Source organism: Colossoma macropomum, unplaced genomic scaffold, assembly GCF_904425465.1.
Source record: "Colossoma macropomum unplaced genomic scaffold, Colossoma_macropomum, whole genome shotgun sequence".
Taxonomy (NCBI): Eukaryota; Metazoa; Chordata; class Actinopteri; order Characiformes; family Serrasalmidae; genus Colossoma; species Colossoma macropomum.
The window spans coordinates 44,508,818-44,519,546 of record NW_023494795.1 but is presented as its reverse complement, the minus strand read 5'-3'; the positions used below and the strand labels follow the sequence as shown (position 1 = coordinate 44,519,546).

At 43.4% G+C, this 10,729-nt stretch overlaps 1 protein-coding gene across 7 annotated transcripts in view; it reads left to right on the top strand.

The window, feature by feature from the left end:
• The window catches only part of traf3ip2a (TRAF3 interacting protein 2a), a 25,746-nt gene extending 16,162 nt beyond the window's left edge, over positions 1-9,584 (top strand). For all 7 annotated transcript variants that reach the window (XM_036582531.1, XM_036582534.1, XM_036582532.1 and 4 more), the window contains exons 7-11: positions 1,000-1,088; positions 1,198-1,266; positions 3,052-3,156; positions 5,267-5,341; positions 6,731-9,584. In XM_036582531.1, coding sequence (XP_036438424.1) covers positions 1,000-1,088; positions 1,198-1,266; positions 3,052-3,156; positions 5,267-5,341; positions 6,731-6,877 — 485 coding nt within the window. In that variant the 3' untranslated portion in view covers positions 6,878-9,584. The remainder of the gene's footprint in view (positions 1-999; positions 1,089-1,197; positions 1,267-3,051; positions 3,157-5,266; positions 5,342-6,730) is intronic.
• Positions 9,585-10,729: the final 1,145 nt, after the last annotated feature.

Below are 10,729 nucleotides of genomic sequence, written 5' to 3'. Positions count from 1 at the left end.
CAGCAGGACGGTTCTTATACAAAAGTAAACTTAACTTCATGTCAGTGTGCAGGTGTGTTAGCTTAGCTGTAGCATGTACATAGCGCTGTTCATATTTTGGCTCCTTAACGCCTCGTCATTCAGAGAATCCGGTGACAAAACATATCAGGTTTGGAGCTTTAATGTTGTTTATCATGTTTCCAGTAAAGAAAAGCAGCTCAGACCTGCACTTCCTTATATGGACATGATGCATGACATCAGCGGCCTATTGGTCTAGGGTTCTTCCAGCAGCCACATTACTGATTAAAATAAAGCAAAACCTGTTTCTAAGTGGATAAAATATGTTAAATCAATCATTTTATCTTTCGGTTTGGCTGTATTAATGTTGATTTAATATAAAATATTAACCCTCCGGGGTCAACAAACTCGCCCAGTCATCAAATCCTCTGTTTCTATATCTGTGTCTGTATCTTTGTGATGATCCAGCTCAGAAATCCAGTTCAAACACTTCCTGAATCTGTAGAGTCGCCCTTTCCATTCCATCTTATCACGAGATCATACGAGACTCACATCCGGAGTTATGAGCCTATGAAGAGGGGCTGAGATACACGTCATCTGCCTCTCACCGTGTGGAGCTGGTGGATTGGTGTGTCCGTCTACATTCTGTGTGAAACTGACCGATGGACACTCAGGAAATCACTAAGCACTGACCATCACGCCGGAAACCCTTCATTCTTCATTCAGTCCACATTGGAGACTCATGTGAAACGGCGTGCAGAGAGTTTACAGCTGCTGAAGCTGCTGCAGCGGTTTTGGAAAGTAGTGATGAAGATAACGGAGCATTTAGATATGAAACATATGAGGATCATGATATATGAAGAGACCTTAGAGGGGGATTTAAGAAGAGATGGACAGATTGGACCCCAGAGGGTTAACATTTGAATGAAATACACATCAGAATCGAGCACCTGTACTGCAGTGTAGCTTATTACTGTGTGTTGTGGATCTTCTGTGTTTCAGGAACCGTTTTCATCACCTACTCTGTGGACACGGCAAAGGAGATCTTCTTGTTTGTGAGTTTTCTGATGCATCACGGCTTCAGACCTGCTGTGAGTCCCACTGTGTTCACCTCTCTCTCACTGTGTTAAGGTGTCAGTGACGAGCTGTGTGACGGTTCCTGTGTTCTCTCTGTGTTCTCTCTGTGTTCTCTGTCTGTAGATTGATATTTTTGACCACGCGGTGCAGCAGATGGACGTGAATAAGTGGATGGATGGATATTTAAAAGATGTAAGAGTCACAGATTAACAGAACTCCACTGTATTTATCATCTGTTTTATCCCTCAGAGCTGCACCTTTAACTTACACACGCTTAAAAAGATGGTTCTTCAAGGGTTCTTTAAAAAGAAAAATAGCTCTATATGGAACCATGAACAAGAACCCTTTTCATGCTTTAATGGTTCTCTGTATGGTGAAATGGTTCTTCAGATTGATGGAAAATAAGTTGTATATGGTTCTATATAGCACCAAAAAGGGTTCTATTATTGTTAATGAGCTTAGGACAATAGAAAAACACTTTGTGTTGCTATATAGAACCCTTTTCAAAAAGGTTCCACATAGAACCATCTACAACAAATACTCCAACAATCCGAAGAACATTTCACTATGCGAAGAATGCTTTAATCATGCAAATGGTTCTTTGAGTGTTCATGGTTCTATATAGAACCATCTTCTTTACTACAGAACCCCTGAAGAACCTTTTTAAGAGTTAGGGTGCTATTAAAAAGAGAAGAACACCACATACATCCCACTTTAAAGTGACAGACAGTCTGGTGAGCAGGAAATTTACACACTAAAAGAGATGGTTCTTCAAGGGTTCTTTAGTAAAGGACATGGTTTTATTTAGAACCATGAGTTCGATATAGAACCATTTGCATGATTAAATGGTTCTTCACACTGATAGAGGATGTGCTGTGTATGGTTTTATAAAACACCAAAAAGCGTTCTTCTATTATAAGCTTGACACCAGAACAATAGCAGAAGCCTTTTTGGTGCTGTATAGAACCATTTTCAAAAAGGTTCTATATAGAACCATATACAACACATTCTCCATCAATCTGCAGATTCACCATGTAGAGAACCATTTAGCATGCAGATGGCTCTATGTAGAACTCATGGTTCTAAACACAACCATTGCCTTCACTAAAAATCTTGAAGAACCGTCTGTTTTAAGTGTGTACCAGGTAGTACACCAGCTAGGCTGTTACTATGGTATCCCAGGTAGTTGCTAAGTTGTTGCTAGGCTGTTGCTACGTTATCCTAGGTGGTCGCTAAGGTGTTGCTAGGCTGTTGCTACGTGATCCCAGGCGGTCGCTAAGGTGTTGCTAGGCTGTTACTATGTTATCCTAGGCGGTCGCTAAGGTGTTGCTAGGCTGTTGCTATGTTATCCTAGGCGGTCGCTAAGGTGTTGCTAGGCTGTTGCTACGTTATCCCAGGTGGTTGCTAAGGTGTTGTTAGCCTGTTACTCTGTTGTCCCAGGTGGTTGCTAAGGTGTTACTTGGCTGTTACTATATTATCGCAGGTGGTTGCTAAGGTGTTGCTAGGCTGTGCTGGTTTTGATGATCCTGAATCTTCTACCAGAGGGGCGTGTCTGGAAGAGATGATGTCACTTAAACAGAGCAGCTGCTGCAGGTTTAAAAAATGTAAATAATAGAAAAACACAAACTCCTCTAAAACGAGCACACATGAGTCTCTGCTGCGCTCAGATGATCAATCAGTTCAGATCTCTGTATTTAGCAGATTCAGTCCTGAAATCAGGAGCTCCCCAGCCCCCCAGCCCCCCAGCCCCCCCAGCCCCATGTTCCCTGCTGTTACTTTAAAATCAGTGGGCTGAGGAATAAAATGCTAATTGCTAACCAGTGGGCTTTAAGCTCCAGTTGCTTGTTAGCCTCGTAGCTCCAGCTCCAAAACTACAGAAGATTCAGACATCAAACAATTTTTGTCACTTTAAATGTGAATTTATATTTGTTCCATTTTCTTAAATAATTGTATTTCATAATATTGTTTTTTCTGCAGAAATCAGTGCTGATTATTGTGGTCATCAGTCCGAAATACAAGATGGATGTGGAGGGGGACGGCTCAGACCAGCACGGACTGCACACCAAATACATTCACACACAGGTGAACACACACAGCCTCACAGACGTCACAGCTGATATTCATCATTTTCCTATACATTTTGAATAATAATAATAATAATAATAATAATAATAATATTAATAATAATTAATTGCGTCTTTGCGTTTACATTCAAACTATGCTCTGTGTTTCCCGCTTTGTTTTTTCGGTATCAAAAATGTCAAAAAGCTGTAGTAAGAAAGAGCAGAAAATAATAAATTACTACTCGAGAAACAGATCAGCTCACTTGGCGTCTCCACGGTGGCACTGTGCCAGCGGGCTGTGCCCTGTGGCTGTGTGAGTTATGATGATGTGCTTTACACTGTAAACCATTAAATGATGTCGTCGGTGATTTATTTATTTGCTGTGGTGCGTTTGATGATTCCAACTGCAGACCGCTTCAATTTGAGTGAGTGAACATAAACATTTACACAAAACACACAGCAGATTACATGATTTGACTCTATGCAAATTAGCACAGTACATGCAAATGAGCATAAACTTTGAGCGAAACGAAACCTGAACCCTCCTTCGCCAACTAAGAGGCTGAAATACTCCTGCGGTTTTCTTTAAGCTGTCGCGGGGTGATAGAGCAGGGTGATAGAGCAGGGTGATAGAGCAGGGTGACAGAGCAGGGTGACAGAGCAGGGTGATAGAGCAGGGTGATAGAGCAGGGTGACAGAGCAGGGTGATAGAGCGGGGTGATAGAGCAGGGTGATAGAGCAGACTGACAGAGCGGGGTGATAAAGCAGACTGACAGAGCAGGGTGACAGAGCAGACTGATAGAGCAGGGTGACAGAGCAGACTGATAGAGCAGGGTGACAGAGCAGACTGACAGAGCAGGGTGATAGAGCAGACTGACAGAGCAGGGTGATAGAGCAGGGTGATAGAGCAGACTGACAGAGCGGGGTGATAGAGCAGGGTGACAGAGCAGACTGACAGAGCGGGGTGATAGAGCAGGGTGACAGAGCAGGGTGATAGAGCAGGGTGACAGAGCAGACTGACAGAGCGGGGTGACAGAGCAGAGTGATAGAGCAGGGTGACAGAGCAGAGTGATAGAGCGGGGTGATAGAGCAGGGTGACAGAGCAAGGTGATAGAGCAGAGTGATAGAGCAGACTGACAGAGTGGGGTGATAGAGCAGGGTGACAGAGCTGGATGATAGATCCGGGTGATAGAGCAGGGTGACAGAGACGAGTGATAGAGCGGGGTGATAGAGCAGGGTGACAGAGCAGGGTGATAGACCAGGGTGACAGAGCGGGGTGATAGAGCAGGGTGATAGAGCAGGATGACAGAGCAGAGTGATAGACCAGGGTGACAGAGCAGGGTGATAGAGCAGGATGACAGAGCAGAGTGATAGAGCAGAGTGATAGAGCAGGGTGATAGAGCTGGATGACAGCAGGGTGATAGAGCAGGGTGATAGAGCAGGGTGATAGAGCTGGATGACAGCAGGGTGACAGAGCAGGGTGATAGAGCTGGGTGACAGAGCAGAGTGACAGAGCAGGGTGATAGAGCAGAGTGACAGAGCAGGGTGATAGAGCCGGGTGATAGACCAGGGTGATAGAGCAGGATGACAGAGCCGGGTGATAGAGCAGAGTGATAGAGCAGAGTGATAGAGCAGGGTGATAGAGCAGAGTGATAGAGCCGGATGATAGACCAGGGTGATAGAGCAGAGGGATAGAGCTGGGGATAGAGCTGGGTGATAGAGCAGAGTGATAGAGCAGAGTGATAGAGCAGGGTGATAGAGCAGAGTGATAGAGCAGGGTGACAGAGCAGGGTGATAGAGCAGGGTGATAGAGCAGAGTGATAGAGCAGGGTGACAGAGCAGGGTGATAGAGCAGGGTGACTGAGCCAGGTGACAGAGCAGGATGACAGAGCAGGGTGACAGAGCAGGGTGATAGAGCAGAGTGATAGAGCAGAGTGATAGAGCAGGGTGACTGAGCCAGGTGACAGAGCAGGGTGATAGAGCAGGGTGACAGAGCAGGGTGATAGAGCAGGGTGATAGAGCAGGGTGACAGAGCCAGGTGACAGAGCAGGATGACAGAGCAGATGTCTCTGATGTGTCATGTCTGGATGTGTCTCAGTGATTGTTTATGTGACGATTTCTGCTTTCAGATCCAGAACGAGTTTATCCAGCAGCGCTGTCTGAACTTCAGACTCGTCCCTGTGCTCTTCCCGAACGCTAATCAGGTGAGATCATGATAAAGCGAAAGATCAAATCCCCCCAGTTTCCCCTCTCACTCCAAATGTAGTATCAGCCAGGATGTGTTTGGTGTCTGAAGTTTGCTTCTGTAGTTTTAGCGCTGGAGCTATGAGGCTGATGTAGCTAACAAGTAATGGAAGCTTATTAGTACTAGCCAGTTAGCATGGTGCTAACTGTATACCCAAATCATAGCATCCTCAACAAAAACTGTGTGGAGTCGTTATGTAACCTCTAACAGACGTGATTATGTGCTCTTCTTCAAACTGTTCTCTGTAAACATGTATTTAAGATTAGCTAGAAGCCTCATAGCTAACTGGACATTTCCAGTTTAGTGGTCAATAAAGCATTAAAATATCCAGTGTTTTATCTATTAAATAAAAAGCAGGGCAGGTCCAGTTTCCTGTATTTTGTCCATGGTAACTGCTGTACTGTAATAATCTCTGCTGAAGGCCGACTGATAAAACTGGGTACTGACTAAATAACTTTGTAAACCGAGTCACAAAATCATACAGTACCTACCATGGAGAGGGAAGCTGTGGTGATCTATGGAAAAAGAGACCCGTGGCTACAGAAAAAGCCCAGTATCCAGACCCTAAACTCCCCCCTGGGCAGCTCCAGTTCTGGACAGACAGAGATGCTATCAGCGTGTGCCGTATGTCACATATGGAGGCTGAAAAAGTGACGCAGTTTAAAATGATGCTCTGTTTGTTTATTTCATGGTGCTACATTTACATAGACTGTCTGTCTGTATGAATCAGAGCCCCCGATCAGCTGGTGGAGCGATTCAGTCCCGTAACTCCACCCCTGCTTTAACCCCTGGGTCACCTCGCGTCCTGAAAAGACGTTTGTGGTGATGTTGTGGACTCACTGGACACTTCTGGAGCTTCTGGTGGAGTTTTACACAGCAGTGTTCTCTAAAACTAGGCAAAGGGTGGTAGAAGTGGTCAGTAGATAGCAGCAGTAGCGCCTTCTGCTGGACAAAACAAGCACAACATGAGACGTCTGTCCATCTGCTCTGCAGCAGGGCTTTATTAGAGAAAAACCAGGTCCATCCCACCTTAAAGGTCTTTGAGAAGCAAACTTCACACACCAAACTGGGAAACTACATTCAGGAAAAGTAGGGGAAACTTGGTGTTTTGCCAAACTCCAGTATAGTTGGGCCAAAAGTAGTTGGTGATGTAGCTAACAGGGTGGCTAACAGTGAGGCTAGCAAAGCATGTCAGCCAGCAGCTAGCACAGCCACATTATTTACTGGCTTTTCTGATCTTCTACCTTCCATTTATTGTTCCCCATGTCTGCTTTTAGCTCTTCAAACGAATAAGAAGACATACTACAAATCATCTTAACTGTAATCTACCCTTTGAATTTCCCTGTAGAGTCACGTCCCGATGTGGCTGCAGAGTACTCGGCTGTTCCGCTGGCCGCAGGACGCTCAGGATCTGTTGCTGCGGTTACTGAGAGAGGAGAGATATATCCCACCGCCGCTGGGCAAGGAGCTGACCCTCACCATCAAACCGCTGTAGAACACCATAGAAGTACAGAGTGTGGCTAACAGTGAGGCTAGCAGAGTAGCCGTTAGAAATAAATGTTGATTACTGGTCTTCACGCTCTTCTGCTTTCAGTCTATAAGTCTAGAAATATTCTGTCACCTAAAAGCTCAGCGCACACGCTCTACAGATAAACTAGTTTATTAGCTCGTTTATAACCGTTTCCGGATATTTAGGCCTTATTTTGACTCCTTAAGTAGCTTATAACCTACTGAGCTGCTGAAACGCTGCTCGTGTCACACAGCTGACGTTAGCAAACGCTTCCCAAGGCTCATCATCATATAGCACTGCTAGTATGCTAGATTAGCACGTCAGGCTAATATTCATCAACATTCGCAAGAGTTTTCAAACCCAACATGACTACTTTTAGCTTAAATCATATCAGCATGTCTGTGACTGACGGAACACAGTGGGTCCCGTGGCAGTTTTAGAGGTGGGCAAAATGGCAAAATGATTATACCTTCAAGAAGTTTACACAATACACGATAAGTCACAATATTTATTTTTTCAGACATCTGACCAGCTGGAACAGAGAAGAAAGAGCCAGTAGTGCTACTTATTAAAAAATACTCTCAACAACTGTGAACAGAATGATTTTTATTCAGTATTTGGCACTAAATCCAGTTAAACAGGACTAATTTCGCCCTCTTTATGAGGAAACACGCAGCTGGTCAGTGCCTAAAAGCACTGACGATAAACATGATATGATCAGAAAAGTATATTGTATTATATTGTGACATAATTTATCAAGATATTGATATATATTATTATTTCGCCCAGCCCTGGGCAGTATCCACACAAACAGATGAGAATAAATCAGTGAAAACTGTTTATTAATCATGGAATTGACCAAACACACTGTGCTCTGTGAAACTTGTTCAGCATTTTGGAATAAAACATATAAGTGGGTGTGTGAAAAAACACATCTTTAGAGGTCAGTCTACAGAAACGGCCCAGTAAAATGTCAGTATACAGTGTATAGGCGTGACAACACCGCTGAATACAGAGATTTACAGGTTATGATGAAATAAATGAAGCTCTATCCTACAGTAGGATAATCCATGTCCTCAGAATCAGGCCTTAGTGTAAATAGCCAGCGTTCCTAAGTAAAAGAGATAATAATATGATAATAATATGTTGCCTATTAGCATAAACACTACTGTCTGACTGCTCAGTATCACAGCTTTATACTACAAATGAAGAGTACAGTCTTCCTCTGGCAGCCAGTGTGTTAAACACCGCCCAACACTCTGCTAGTTCTGCTGCAGTCAGTGTGTATTTCTGAGGCTGACCAGTGAACATGTTAGCGAAGCTAATACAAAGTGTCCAGACAGCCACAGCTCGCTAGCTGTCCTTTAAGAAACCAAAGAGCTTTAGCGTGCGCTGTTTATGAGCCATGTGCTGATTTTAATAGCAGTGCATTTGGCTGGGTCTGAATGTTAGACTCCAAGATTAGCTCTCCTCTCATGCCAAACACAGCCACCTGCTGGCGCTCTGCGCCCCTGTGCCAAACTAGCACTAATGTCAGTGCTGTTTCACTCAGGACGACACGGTGACCTCAGTACAGCCAACGGAGTCAGCAGATTCACTACAAACCCACTACACGGAATTAATGACGCACTGCACGCTGTTAATCAACACCAGACTGCTTAAACACTGCTATTCATAAACACTAAACTGCATAAACACTGCTATTCATAAACACTGCTATTCATAAACACTAAACTGCATAAACACTGCTATTCATAAACACTAAACTGCATAAACACTGCTATTCATAAACACTAAACTGCATAAACACTGCTATTCATAAACACTAAACTGCATAAACTCTGCTATTCATAAACACTAAACTGCATAAACACTACTATTCATAAACACTAAACTGTATAAACACTGCTATTTACAAACACCATACTGCATAAATACTGTTATTAATAATCAACATACTGCATAAATACTGCTATTCATAAACACCAGACTGCATATACACTATTTACAAACACTGTACTGCATGAACACTGCTATTCATAAACACCAGACTGCATAAACACTGCTATTCATAAACACCAGACTGCATATACACTGCTATTTATAAACACTGTACTGTGTAAACACTGCTATTCATAAACACCATTCTGCATAAATTCTGCTAATCATAAACACCAGATTTACTTCACCGTGTATAAACACTATGTAACGCATTAATGCTTCTACACAACCTACTGGTTAAATACTGCACACTGTGTTAATGATTTAAAGACTCAATATTGTATTAATACTAAGTGCTGCATGCTTTATGAACTCCACACTGTAAACACTGGAAGCTGTATTAATGCTTTATGAGCACTGTACTCATATTTGTCGGTCTATGAACTCTGTATAAGATCACACTGTGCTACACACTGGAAAGAGCGTGTTGTAGTTCTCCTCATGGCCACAAGAGGGCAGCACTCCACTTTCCTTATTAACTCCTGACTGTAGCCTTTGCTGCCCTCCTTTATCACCTGTGAGCTCTTTGTGTTTAAAGGATGGTGGTGTTTAATCTGAATGTTTCTGTAACGCCTCAGCTCTGACAGGTCAGCCTCCTCACGGTAGCTGCGCCTGTGTCTGTGTGATCTGATCTAATAAAGCTCTGAAGGCGCGTCTCTCTGTGGTCACAGCCCCGCTGTGGTGAACTGACCGCTCTGCAGTCTGTGTGGTGTTTTGGTGGATTAACCGGCAGTTATACAGCGCTGTGCTGTGATTTATAGCGCAGTGATTGAAGGTGGGCCTCAGGTGGTCTCTGTGTGATTTAGAGCCTCTCAGAAAGCCTGTCAAACAGACATTTATCAAACTGTGGAACCAGAACAGGGGGAGGGGCTTAAGCCACATCCCATAATTCACCACTAGGAATGTCAGAACCCTGTTTTACATGTTTTAGATCAGCATTTATCACAGAAACACCTGTTTAACACAGTTCTGTAGTTACTACACTCATACAAATCACGGTGCTCCAAGGGTTCTTCAATAAAGGCAATGGTTCTGTGTAGAACCACGAGTTCTATGTAGAACCATTTGAATGCTTAAATGGTTTTCTGGGTGGTGAAATGGTTCTTCAGGTTGATGGAGAATGTGTTGTATATGGTTCTATATAGAACGTTTTTGAAAATGGTTCTATATTAAACCAAAAAGGGTTCTTTTTTGTGTTGTATAGAACTGTCTACACTCTTTAAAAAGATGGTTCTTCAGGGGTTCTCCTTAGTAAAGAAAATGATCCTATATCAAACTGTGAACACTCAAAGAACACTTTGCATGATTAAATGGTTCTCTGCATGGAGAAATGGTTCTTCAGATTGAGGGAGAATGTGTTGGTTCTATGCAGCACCAAAAGGAGTTCTAGCTTGTATAAATTTGTTGCTATAAAGAAGCATCTACAGCACATTCTCCATCAATCTGAGAACCATTTAACCATTCAGAGAACCAGTTAATCATGCAAATGGTTCTTGGAGTGTTCATGGTTCTATATAGAACCATTTTCTTTACTAAAGAACCCTTAAAGAACCACACTTTTTTTAGGGGTTTTATGCTAATGATCATGAGCGTCAGGCCTCATTGAGGAGAACTGAGAACTGAGGGACTTTTAAACTACCTGCCCTTATAAATGTGCTGGATTGTGTCATAGCTTATCAGTCCAGCACCCCACCCCCCTCACTCACCCCTGACTGAGGGAATGTGTAAGTGGTGCTGACCTGAAGCGGAACTGCTTTGTTTTTCTCAGTGCGGCGAGTGTGAATGATTAATGACAGTAAACTGGGCCGCAGCGGCTGATAAGGACGGGCGTGTTTA